The 13,166-nt window shown below is 39.2% G+C and overlaps 1 protein-coding gene across 1 annotated transcript in view; it reads left to right on the forward strand.

The window, feature by feature from the left end:
- LOC117405651 (formin-like) overlaps positions 1-13,166 on the forward strand; it is a 137,430-nt gene that overhangs the window by 16,039 nt on the left and 108,225 nt on the right. The window contains exon 3 of the mRNA XM_058991378.1: positions 11,800-11,981. Within this exon, the coding sequence (XP_058847361.1) occupies positions 11,800-11,981 (182 nt within the window). The remainder of the gene's footprint in view (positions 1-11,799; positions 11,982-13,166) is intronic.

The following is a 13,166-nucleotide window of genomic DNA, read 5'->3' on the forward strand; positions in this document are numbered from 1 at the left end:
GACGTTGTTAACCAGTCTTGAGACTGGACAGGGCAGGGCCTGTGGTCATTATTATTATTTATTTTTGAATCCACATTTTATTGCAGTATTACTCATGCACAGGACTCTGGACAATTATCTTGGAGGCTACTAAGTGTAGAGATCTTAAATGAACATACATTATTTGAACCTTTTTTTTGTCTGTTTTGTTGTCTTTTTAGCAAAACACGGGTGGATTTTAGCATCCCTGAATAGATAATTGTCACTCATCATCAAATGCATGGCATTGCAGTAGACTTGGTGGTACATTTGCCAGTTTCACCCACCAGATTTATTTTTTGCATTGGTGCCATTTTCAACGTATGGTGCGTAGAAACATGTATTGCTTCTTATCCCTTCTCATTTAACTTTTCTGTTTGATTTGTTGTTTTCCCATTAATCCTGCTACCACACAATAAATATAAGAGATGTTAGTACTGTTCCACATAAAGTCTCAAAATGAGTGGGAGGGTTGGGGTGCGTACTTGCTGCACAGGAAGTGAATGTAAAGCCCTGGGGTCAGGTAAAAAGGCAGTTAAATCAAAGTAAAAGTAAAAACTTCAGGGACTTGTCACAGTGTTGTTATGCTAGAGAGGTCCCAGTCATTACCCTTTGAAATAAATCTACTCTCTGTAAAGAATGGTAACCATGCAATTACCAAAAGCCAATCTAAATTCATTTGACTTCTTAGTAAGCACAATTATTACATAAATCCCTAAGTTGCACCTTTCAAAGTGTTCATGTTGCAGCTCAGAGACATGCTAAATGATTAATTACACTTCAAGTGTTGACAAGGTCAAATCAAGCGGCGTGTGTAAAATAATAACGAATCAGCTTGTAACATTATAATGACTGTAAAAGCAAGGGTTTATTATATTGATTTAGGATAACCCAATGAAGACTTTGGCTAAGTGCATTTGAGTTAATAATAAAACCTTGCAAGTATGTTTGCAACTGCTGTACTGTAAGTATTATTTTCGTCCATAATGTATGACAATAATATTCATTCTGCACCTTATAGAACTTGTTTTTTTGTGCTTTAACATGCCTGCCTAGGCTTTTCCATTGCTTTACTGCACAAATACGTTTTATCTGTGCATCTGAGTGTTCTTCTGTAGTGCTTGATGCTCACCTCTGTGATTGTTTGGTACAGTATCAGAAATGAGTTCTAGTATTTTGATGAGAAAGCTGGTCAGAGCTGCTTTCCTGCTATCCCACAGTGTTTTCAGTTTGAGGAATATGTAAGGGAATCTTTGTTAAGCTGCAGTTGGAAATAGGAGGAAATAGAGACTACCACGTTATGTAAAGTAAAGATCAGAAAGAATACATGGAGCTCAGTGTTCCCCGGGTCATGTGCAGAGATGCTAGCCATACCTTAATGATTTAAGTGAATCTGCAGGATGGTCATATGAATCTCACAACAACTAAGAATGAATCATTTTTTTTTTTTGGAAGTGAAATAGAAGTACACTTTTCTCAGCCTCCATTTCTTCTGTTACATTTCTTTCATGAAGACTCATACAGCGAGCTCTTGACACAGCGTTCGTGATAGAACAAGCACTGCTCATTAAACATGCATCTGCTGTTAAAACTTTAGAAGAAGAGAATTGAGGACTCTGTGCAAAATAGAACAATAAATCAAATTAATTCATGACTTTCATCAGCTAAAAGATAGATAGTTTTCAAAAATTCATTTTGAGTCATGCAAACTAGAGTGTAACAGTACATTAATGCTACAATACAATATATATCGCAGTATGCAGGTTCTCTATATGATATGTATCACAATGGTCCTGATGGGCTACTTGTATGATGCATAATAAGATCAAATGATTATTTAATAATTGACTTTTATGTTACCGTAAAAACCTATGTATAAGTCGCATCAGTGTATAAGTAAATGACAAAATGAAATGAATTAGGGAGAGTATGCATTCATACTAACTATAAAACACACCTATTCTTCATTCAAGAACCACTTGGTCAACAGTGAGCTATATGGTGCTTTTGGTCTTGGTATCACGATACAGTTGATATATACCTCTATTACGATAAGATGTATCATGCAAAGAACATACTCATCGATACTCAATGCTTGGGCAACCCTGATTCCTTACAGAATAAATGTTATAGAACAAATGAATACTGAGATAAGTGTGTCTATTTCAGTTCCAAAAAAAGATGATACCATGATAAAAGTAGTATAGTATAGTGTATGTTATAGTAAGCACATGGTAAAGCATAGACAAGCAATGTAAATCACATATACGTCTGGTAAATCACAGTGAATTGGTATAAGCATCGTAAACATCAGAATTCCTGTTCAGATTTATGAGAGCATCCCTCTGTCAAGCAGCACTGCCAACTGTGCTGAACTGTGGTGGTTTTGTGAAGTGTATTACACTTAGTGTCCAGTAGGGGCTAAGTTAGCCCACCAAAGTAGGATTGGAACCCACAACTCCAGAGGTGTATCAGATCCATAGAATCTTTCATATAGAGTTTTTGAGCCAGTATGAATAATTAATCTCATTTAGCAATGTTTTGTTTTCCAGCAGGAATCTGCTGGGCTGCACTGATCTAATTAATGAATTATTCTAATTACAGTAAGCCAGGCTGTTATCTATGAATGAGGCGGCCAGTTAAAACACCAGTCCCGTCAGGCTGCCAGCTGCAATTGCACTATAAGAAAATGTTTGCGGTCTGCAGTTGATTTCCTTTTGCTGGTACTTCAATGAAAGCTCATCAGAGCGCGCCTCTCTCGGGTTATGTTAAGACGTCCCTCCAGGCAATGCGACGGCAGCCTGAACGTGTCTCCAGCCACGGCTTTAAAAATTGATTGTCATGCATACATCAGCAGAGCTGAAGCATGAGCAGAAAAGATGGGCTGGGTATACAGCATGCTGGATGATCTCATTAAAGGTGGTGATGGGTTATGCCAGGGAATGGCACATTACTATGTAGTCCACAGCCCCTCTCAATCAGGAACTGAAACTAAAATCAGGTTAGGACTACCACCTACAAGCTGCAAGGTTGGCAGATGTACCAATTCTAACACAGATTATAAATTCAGCTCGGCAAGAGACTTCCAGGAAAATGCATCCCACTGCTGTCAATGTCCAGAGATTCATTTCCATGCAAACAAGATTTGACTAACCCTCCTAATGAAATGCATTTGGCTTTTAGTAAAATCATGTTGGGCCATTAATAAGACTTCTGTTTACTAGACGTGATGTACAGCTCTGGCCAAAAGTTTAGCCTCATCTAGAATTTTAGGATTGTGATATAATTAAAGAAAAAAAATTATATAAACATAATTTAGATCTTTTATTTAACATCATGTAATCAAAGAAACTACAAAATTGATATTGCAAAAGTGTACCGGTAGCCATAATAGTAGTATTCATGTTAGGTTGAATTTTTGTCAGTTCTTTTCATTAAGTATATGTAACTCAATATGTTAATGTAACAATATTCAGCAGGTTTCATTTGACTTTATAAAGCAAAATTTATTTAGGGTAATGCAAAACGTTTGGCCATAGCTGTACATTACAATGCAAAGCAAACCAGGACACTCAGATGGTTATAATAAATGTTAAAGATTTGAAAATAAGCCTTAAAATAAGCCCCGCACATCCTTGTTCAAACTTTTAAGTTGTCGAAGAAGCCAAAACAAAAGGATCTATAGAATCAGATTTATTTTCGAATTACTGTTTGTGCATACCTTCGTTTTCAGCAATCAATGTCTAGATGTTTTAGTGATGTGCTTAATGGCACATCGAATTTTAAATATAGACCAAGTCTATTTATCCACTTACATGCCACACAAAGGATTACTGTACCTGAAAGTTCTTCTTGAGTTCTGCTTTTATACAGTAGCTTGTTTATAGCAAAGATAAGGTGCAATGAAATGTCCAGTTTATTAGTGGTTGTCATTTTGTACAGAATGAAATACTATTACAAAACATTCAGTAAAGTAAAATACAGCGTTCTTCATTTAGCAAAGTACTTCCAAAGATCCTGGTGGTGGCAGCACTCAGTCAAAATCATTTGAGCAAAATCTGGCATCTACTTAACCCTTTCATGCATGGCGACCTCATATGGGGACAGGTAAAAAGACGCACATGCATGATGGCCTCATATGAGGATGCATTTTTTCCCCATATAAAGCAATGGAAAAAATAAGAACAAGAGTTCAATGAAAAATATATTTATTATGTGTCCAAAACGACATTTGTTCAGCTATTTTCAATTGTTCATGCATGAAAGGGTTAATATGCTGGTTCATTGAAATATGATTACAATATGAAGCTTGCAGATCTGTTTTGTTGATTATGATTTTCCTTTCTCACCTGTGCTATATGCACTATGCTTTACTCCTTATTGTTTTGTATCTGAATGCCTGACGCAGTCGTACTACAAGGTTAGACTGCCCAGAGGATTTCAGGTAGCATTGGCACTGATCTCTGTATCACAGGTGAATAACTCAGCAGAGTTCATTTTCTGCAGCTCTTGTCTGATTTAGTCCTGGGCTTTACATTGCAGTCAGCATTTTAAGCCATTGGGCACAGCAGGATGCATTATCATAATGAAAATGTTTTAATCTAATCTGACTTTGACCTGCTCCCTGTTTGTGCGCAGTCAGTATGAATATATGCAGCAAGATTTGTTCTAAAAGGTATCCAGTAAAGGATTGTGGCCTATCCAACAGCATCCCATCAAAGTCTGTTGAACTTACTGATTAACAACAAAGCATTATTATCACCTTTTCATGCTAAAAACAAGAAATTAATTGTGTTCAAAACACAATTATTCACACATTGCTCAACTTTATAATGACATGTCATTACTTTATTCTTTCATCGCATAGCTCCCTGTGTTCTTGTTGACCGGTTTGTTTGTTTACTTTCCCCAATGTGAAATGCGGATATATTTCCTCTGATGGTAGCATTATAATATGTACGACGTTGGTATGGATTTAAAAGTTTGGAATGAAGTTTTGTGAAAGATCCATTATACAATTTCAGCATGCACCATATGCTTAATTAAAATCACAATCAAGTAAACCACAGTTGCTCAGAAGGGGGCAGTGTGTCACAACAAGGTCACCAGGACCACACTAGTCATGTTGTGACATATGTGAAACTGGTTTTCAATAGTTGTTGCAGCCTACTTCATGGTTACTGAAGAGCTTACTTGTTAGATGTTTACCACTCAAATGTAAGTAAATCTGAAGACAGAAGACTTGATCCTGAAGTCTCACATGTTTTATCACACACACACACACACACACACACACACACACACACACACACACACCTACTGTATCTCAGCAGTGACTGGCACTGTGCTGTCTGCTTGTAATTCATTCTGCTGCTGTAAACATGCAAGCCCAGGCATTAATGCAGACTGGTAGCCCTGACTTCCACTGTGATGCACTCTGTGAAGTAATGCTGTGCGATGAGGGAGGCTGGTAGACTGCTGAGTTACCGGAGGCAGGCAGTGCTCTCTGAAGTGATGCAATCAAGCAGTCGGCATCCTGTAAAAGGAAGGGAACGAGTCTTTTTGCTGGGAGCTGCTAGTTATTTTTTGATGCCAGCTGCCTGGATCTAATCGCTAATTAGGCCTCAATACCGCCTAGTTTATTTAGAGGTATTTGAACTATGTGGGGTTTGGATGTATTCTCATAACGTTGGCACCTAATGAACAAATGGCCCCTTACAGCCACACTTCTCTTTATGGCAGATCCCTCCAATATATTTGTACGAAGAGAGATGTCAGCATGAGAAACCCTATCACTGCCCCCTTTCATTGGGATTATAAAAAATGCAGGTTAGACAGAATTTTTATTTGAAAACCAAAATGGCATTTAAAAAAAAATAAAAAAATTACTTGTTGCAGTGAGATGTAGGGGGCGCTATTGATGTTAGAGGAACCGGGGGTTGATAAATTAAATAAACTGACATAGTGTGAGTGGTGCTTTACCACTGACATTTCAGCGCGTGTTCAGCACACTTTAACAAAGAACCCCCAATGCCCTGCAGTGGCTGCTGAGTAATCTTTCTCCAAGTTCAGGCAAATCCTCATTCGCCAAAGGCTAAGACTGACAGCAGATAATATGTGTGCGGACAGTGGACTCTTACAACAGCAACCTGTAAAAAATCTTAAAGCTTGTTTAAAAAGAAAGGCAAATGTTGGATATTCAATAGCAGCAGATGGTCTTTTTGTAGTTCTAATAATAAATGCATTGCTATTAAGTCACTACATAGCACTCCTTGAAATAAGGGTCAATGATAATGTTGCTAATGCTAATAAGAGGTCAGGAAATGGATTTTAAAGATCCAGAAATAGATGATCTGTTGAAAAGTAAACCTCCCATCATCCATGCTCAGTACATGAGCCCATAATCCTGCAGTGCATCCTTCAAACTGTAAAACACTTTCAGCTGAAAACCATTTGCAATAATACATTGTAAACAACCCTCTGTGGCTGACAGTGACTGGAATAAATGAGCATCAATTACTGCCTGCTCTTCCTTCTTGCTCCCAATTAAGCTAAGCGTGGGCAGCTGCAATACCTGACCTTTATCTTGCATAATCATCTTGTTTTGACTGAGATTTCTTAAGAAATATTTCATCAATAAAGTATGTTCTGAATCTGTATGATACTGAGTAAACAAGAAGGGGGAGCAACGATGTGGAGAGTTGTAGGGTTTACATTTTGATTGCTCTTAAAGTACATGGTGCTAAAAAAATAATTCCAGTAAATCCTAATATATATAGAAGTGGTTACTACCTGTAGAAAACTGGCAGCAGTCTTTTGAGGGTTTCCTGTTATCAGTACAAATTGCTAGTAAGAAACATGTTGGGCTGCTGAAAAGTGTCACTCTTTACAATCTCTTTGTTGTAGAATACATTAGAAACTGGACATGTGGGATTGTCTGTCTCATCACGGAGAGCCCTGTTCATCTCCCACGCCAGTGAGACAGGTGATCAAGTGCACTGTCAGTAAACATATGCATGCTAGAAATAATCCTTTATTAATCCTTTTCAATTCAAGCACAGAGTCTGCAGACTGCTGCTGCTACCCCCTTCAGGCTGCAGTCCTGTCTGTGTCTGGGCTTTGTGTCATTCCTACAGGGGTTGTTTGAGGACATGCAAAAAATAACCAAAATGTCATGTGAAGCCCTTCAGATAATTACAGTATATTTCATTCTTCATCCATGTCCTCAATGAGCCATCATACATTCCTGAAATAATTTAATAACAAGTATTAAAATTAGAGCTTGTGATGACCATAGCATATATCAACAGTACGTACAGAATAGTAAAGAAGAATGACGAGTTTCATGACAATTTGATAAGCGATTATCCAGATGGATAAATGGCTAGACAGGCACACGCTTCGGAGGACAGTGTGTGTTCGTCTTCGTCACTCCTGAGTCAGTGCAGGTGTGGTAGCGGTGAGCTGAGCCTAAAAATAATTGGCCATTCCAAATTGGGAGAAAATAATAAAAAAAATAATTGGCAACGACTACATTTAAAAAAATAAATAAATAAATACCGGCAAAAAAAACAACATATTATAAAGTTACATGGAATTTTGATTTGCTGCTTATTAACTTGTTAACTTATTTTTAGCGTGCCTGATTGTGTCCTCTTAATAACATCCATAAAACACAGCACATAATATAATCACTTAAGTGGGGCGAAAGTATCTTGTGTACAAGTTTGAACTGGGTACGCTAAGTACATTATATAAATACTCATTTAATTCCAACTCAAAGGAACAGTTAGCTGTGTTCTGGTTCTCATCTGTAGGTATCTGTGGCGGAGTGTCCCGCCCCTATTTATTATTATTTGTATTTTTGTTTGCGGCGCGGGTAAAAGCGCAGCGTCTTTTATTATTATATTTAAAAACCCCGTGAGGATGCATGGCTGATCAGCTACTGATTATTTAACTAGCTGACAGTCATGCATCCTTACCAAACGCGTGCAGACTCTGACCGAGGGATAATAAGATAATTAACAACTAGTTAATCCCTCGGCCAGAGTATATAAACCTGCAGCTCTCGGCACTCGGGGTGGAGTGTTGAGGAGAGTACGGGAGAGCGGAGAGAGAAAGAGCGCAAGGAGAATAAGATAATTAACAATTGCTAAAACGTGCTGGATTAGCCAGCACGACACTTACTTGTTTGTTTGTTTATTCGTTTGGCCCTTGTGCCTTTTTGTTTTGTGTTTTGTTTAAATCTTTTGTTTGTTAATAAATACGCTGAGTGCTATTGCACTCAGCTTCACCCGCCCATCCACTGTTTGGTTTCAGTTACTTCCTGGTCCGTGACGTCACCACACCTCACCACTGCGAGCCAGACTGCCACAGTATCGCATACCTCCTAAATAGCTTCAGGTTTGTGTTGGTATCTCAGACTAACAATTATATAGCAAACAATTCAAATGCTCTTTTCAGCCAGTCGGGATGAGTGTTTTTCTAGACCCTGAAGAGCCTTTATCACGATACAGTAGAAGAAATCCAGTTAGATTCAATTATGGAGCATAACGAGGCCAGTGCTCTAGAAAGAACTCCCCTAAACCTGTGAGCCATTCATAAATCAGTCACAAGCTGTATGGGGAAAAAAGAAACTTGATCTTAATCAAGTAACATGCATTTTGCATAGCCTAGTTTTAATGGAAAGCAGCTTTATCTAATCTGATTTTCAAATATACATGTCCCTATGCTAGACCTGTTCCAGAGTTTCTCTTGCTCTCACACACTCAATTAATTTTACTTCCTACAAACCACACCTACGACAGCATGGAAACAGCTATGCAATTGTGAACATTTTCTTCAGGCATGACTGAACCTGAAGACGGCATATTCACACTGGAACAAACAGTGTCATGATTAAACTGTTTCAGGGCAGACATGTGCAAATGCTTTCCAGATCGTGTTTCTCTGCATCATAATGGAAGAGGCTCTGTTCTTGTGCTGGTACTGAGAAGATTCACAGTGGCTGCTTGGGATTGGCTGCCTGTGGAGAGCAGTTTCTTCAAAGTATAATATGACTCTGAACCAGAAAAAAAAAAACCCAGAAGTCAGACTCCTAAACCACATCAGAAGTTGTGGTTTATATAAAATCCAAATTGGAAATAATGATTATAGCAGGACTTTATTTTCAAGCACAAGGAAACTGCCGTTTGGAAAACAAAAAGCACTGGACAAAGACTTTATGCTCTGCCTTGTCTTGTCATCATTACAGAAACCTTTTTAATTTATTGCACAAACCCAGCTTGTAGAAAGAAAAGTAGCAGGTTTATGTACTAAGATTTGTTATAGTGTAAGGATTTTGAAACTCTTGCCTATGTATTGCACTGGCCTTGTAGGGAGTAACTGGCTTTTCATAACTCAGAGTGCAGCTGTGACCTCAGAGGGATGATAACGCCTTTATTTCTGCTAATAAGCTGTTTTGAGCCTTGTACAAACCATAATCAAACCAATTGGAAGTGGTTCTAAAACCATTTACTTTTGTCAAACGTGACATGTAACTTTAGGTAAGAGTCACGCAATAACACACTATACAGGAACACACGATAAACACACGTCCTGTGTGGAGTGGCTTTTGTTCCAGTTAAATTGCACAAGCTCTTATTGTTTCATCAGCCTAGGGAAATAAAACCAAATTTGGGTATGGAAATTACGTAAGCTAGCTCTATACCTGTGCTGTATGAAGTCATTTCTTTGCTCAGAAAACAAACATCTCTGATGCCATGAAAGCTCAGCTCAGAAACTAACATCTCTGTACCAGGGCTGCTCAAAAAACCATCAACTGAGGCCTATTAGTTTTTATAAGAAATTAAATCTTACGATAGGTATCATACATTAGATTAATACAAGTATAATGCACTGCCATTAATTCTCCAGCATTACTCTTTCGAATGTACTTTAGTCTTTAAGTAACAATTTTTTTTAAAGAGGTAAAACGCCTGTTCATTTTACAAAACTAGAACACTTGTTATATATTTCAGCACTCTCAAGGTGTTTTGTTCCTTATTTTCTAACATTAACGTGTTTTTCTTTTAAAAAGTTCATTAAATAGATCATTAAAGGTTATTAATGGGTTTGAAATGACTAGATGGACAAATGGTTGTCTTGGGAGGCTGTGTGGTCCAGTGGTTAAAGAAAAGGGCTTGTAACCAAGAGGTCCCCGGTTCAAATCCCAGCTCACTCACTGACTCACTGTGTGACCCTAAGCAACCTCCTTAACCTCCTTGTGCTCCGTCTTTCAGGTGAGACATTGTTGTAAGTGACTCTGCAGCTGATGCATAGTTCACAGACCCTAGTCTCTGTAAGTTGCCTTGGATAAAGACGTCTGGTAAATAAACAAATACTAAATCAGTATCTCAGTTTAATCTGGAAAAATCTGATATTATTTCAATGATTTTCAGCTTTTTATTTTTAATTTAACTATTTCATGTTATATGTTTACATTTTATTATTTTATGCTCAGATTTTACTCTCCTTCCCCACCTCTGACTCCACCATCTCCTCCCGTATCTCTACCTGTCTGTCTGCTATTTCCTCCTGGATGCACTCGCATCACCTCAAACTCAACCTCTCTAAATCTGACCTCCTTTTCTTTCCCTCCTCCTCCCCATCCTCTGATCTCTCTATCTCTGTTCCTCTGGAGTCTACCACACTCTCTCCCTCTTCCTCTGCTAAGAACCTCGGAGTCACCCTGGACACCTGCCTCTCTTATTCCCAGCACATCTCCACTCTGGCACGCACTTGCCGATTCTTCCTGAGCAACATCCGAAGAATCCGACCCTTCCTCACCAACTGTGCCACCCAGCTCCTGGTCCAGGCCTTGGTACTCTCCCGCCTAGACTACTGCAACTCCCTCCTGGCTGGCCTCCCTGCGCCCGCCACCCGTCCGCTCCAGCTCATCCAGAACTCCGCTGCCCGCCTGGTGTTCTCTCTGCCTCGCTTCTCCCACGCAACTCCACTACTCTTCTCACTCCACTGGCTCCCGATCACCGCTCGCATCCAGTTCAAGACTCTTGTACTAGCCTACAGATGCCTTGATCAGACTGCACCCAGCTACCTCCAGACCCTCATCTCTCCCTACACCCCCACTCGACCTCTCCGCTCCGCCTGCACTAGAAGACTGGCTCTACCTCCTCTACGCTCCCCTGCCTCCAGAGCCCGCTCCTTCTCCACCCTCGCTCCGCAGTGGTGGAATGACCTTCTTTGATGTCAGGACCACCGAGTCCCTGACCACATTCCGGCGCCTCCTTAAGACTCACCTCTTCAGACAGCACCTGTAGAACTCCTCTGTTTTTCCCCTGGGACACTATCACCCTTCCCTAAATGCACTTGCTCTTATCTGCCCCCTATTTTACTGCATTTAATCCTGTACTTCAGAGTACTGTAATTTGCCAAGTGTTTAATCTGTAGTATTTTGTAGTTAATCATATCCTGATGTAACTATCACTGTCACTGTTATCTGCTGTATTATTGAATTGTACTGTCACACTTGTACTTGCTTGAACAAAATTCATTGTATTTATCTTGCTCTTATTGTATTATTACTTGTATTGTAACACTTGAAATGTATTTGCTTACGACTGTAAGTCGCCCTGGATAAGGGCGTCTGCTAAGAAATATATAATAATAATAATAATTCTGTTTTTGTGTTTTTCAGTCTCTTTACTCTTTACTGACTGTTGGCATGACTATCTATTCTACCAGGTTGACCATCTATAAACCATGTTTGTTTGTATTTTTCAGAGGATCCCGGTTTGAAGCAAGACCAGGTCTGGCTGTCGGACAGTGAAGATGTCCTGTTCAGTAACAATGAGACGGTATTGTTGCGGGGCTCAAGGCCAGAGCACTTAGACTTCCTCCGAATCACGCCGGTGGAAGATGGCAGCTACGTGGACACACAGTGCTATAGTCACCAGGAGCTGGATGTAAGTAGTGAGACCATGTGGCAGGCAGGAACTACTCCCACACCGCCAATTTCTTTCTCCTACAGTATAATAAATGATATCCAGCTTGGCTACAAGCTGTCAGATCCTCTTCCTCCTCCTCCTCTCTTCCACCCCCATCCACTGGTGTGTTGGTTCGGTCCCGTCCCTCCCCATCCTCTAACACTTCGACTTGCCCGGGGCTCTGGGCACTGGGGTGGCCTGATACTTCTGGGGATTTGGAGTCAAGGCCAAAGCAGTTTCTTATCAAAGCAATTGGCTTGCCTCCATTTCAGTTTGTTTGCATGTTCTTCATACACTCTTAATCTGAATCTTCTAATTTCAATGGAATTTTTCACGGCTAATTGGCGAGATTTACTTTTGTCTTACTATTTGTCTCAAGTTCACTATTTGTGAATATATGCTTGTGTTTCTAATTCAATAAAGTTTTGAAACTTTCCTTTTAGTACCAGTGTTCTTTTTGTCCTTGAATTGTGAAATATACTTTTCTGCATAACTAAGACATAGGGTTGGATGGAAGTGTATTTGTACAGGTATGGCAATCCAGACAGTTAACCTACATTTTAATACACGGGGATGGAGGGAAGTGTATATGTAAAGGAACAGCAATTCAGACATCTACCCTTTGTTTTAATATTGATGGTTGTATACAGTCTATAAGAGTTCACTTGACATTACCTGTATTTTCAGTGTCCCTGTACACTAGATTTCTGTTGGAGTATAATATAGCCATGGCATGATGTATCTCTATTTACCGGTATGTCATATGAAATTTTATACTAAACTGTTCCTGTGTTTTATGTGCAGATTTTCCAAGCCAGGCCCTGTTCAAATAGGCAGTAGGGTGTGCCGATTGTATGTCAGTAAAAGCATGTCAAATGTTTACAGTAGGAGTGGAACTTGTTATGATTGCATTTTAAGAAAGGGGATGGAATCAGTTTTAATACCAGTACACCTACACCACAGTATAAGAGTCTGATAGAATAATATATATTTTTTATATTTACAAAAAAAGATATTTAAAAAATGCTTAAACAATAAATGATCCTTCTGCTAATTAAAGCTGTACTCAAATATATTTGTTGAAAATATCCCAAGATATCTTAACATTGTCTAGTGAATCATTAAACTGGACCCTCGCCTGCGAAAAGATAACTCATTATTATC

This window comes from Acipenser ruthenus, chromosome 18 (assembly GCF_902713425.1).
Source record: "Acipenser ruthenus chromosome 18, fAciRut3.2 maternal haplotype, whole genome shotgun sequence".
NCBI lineage: Eukaryota > Metazoa > Chordata > Actinopteri > Acipenseriformes > Acipenseridae > Acipenser > Acipenser ruthenus.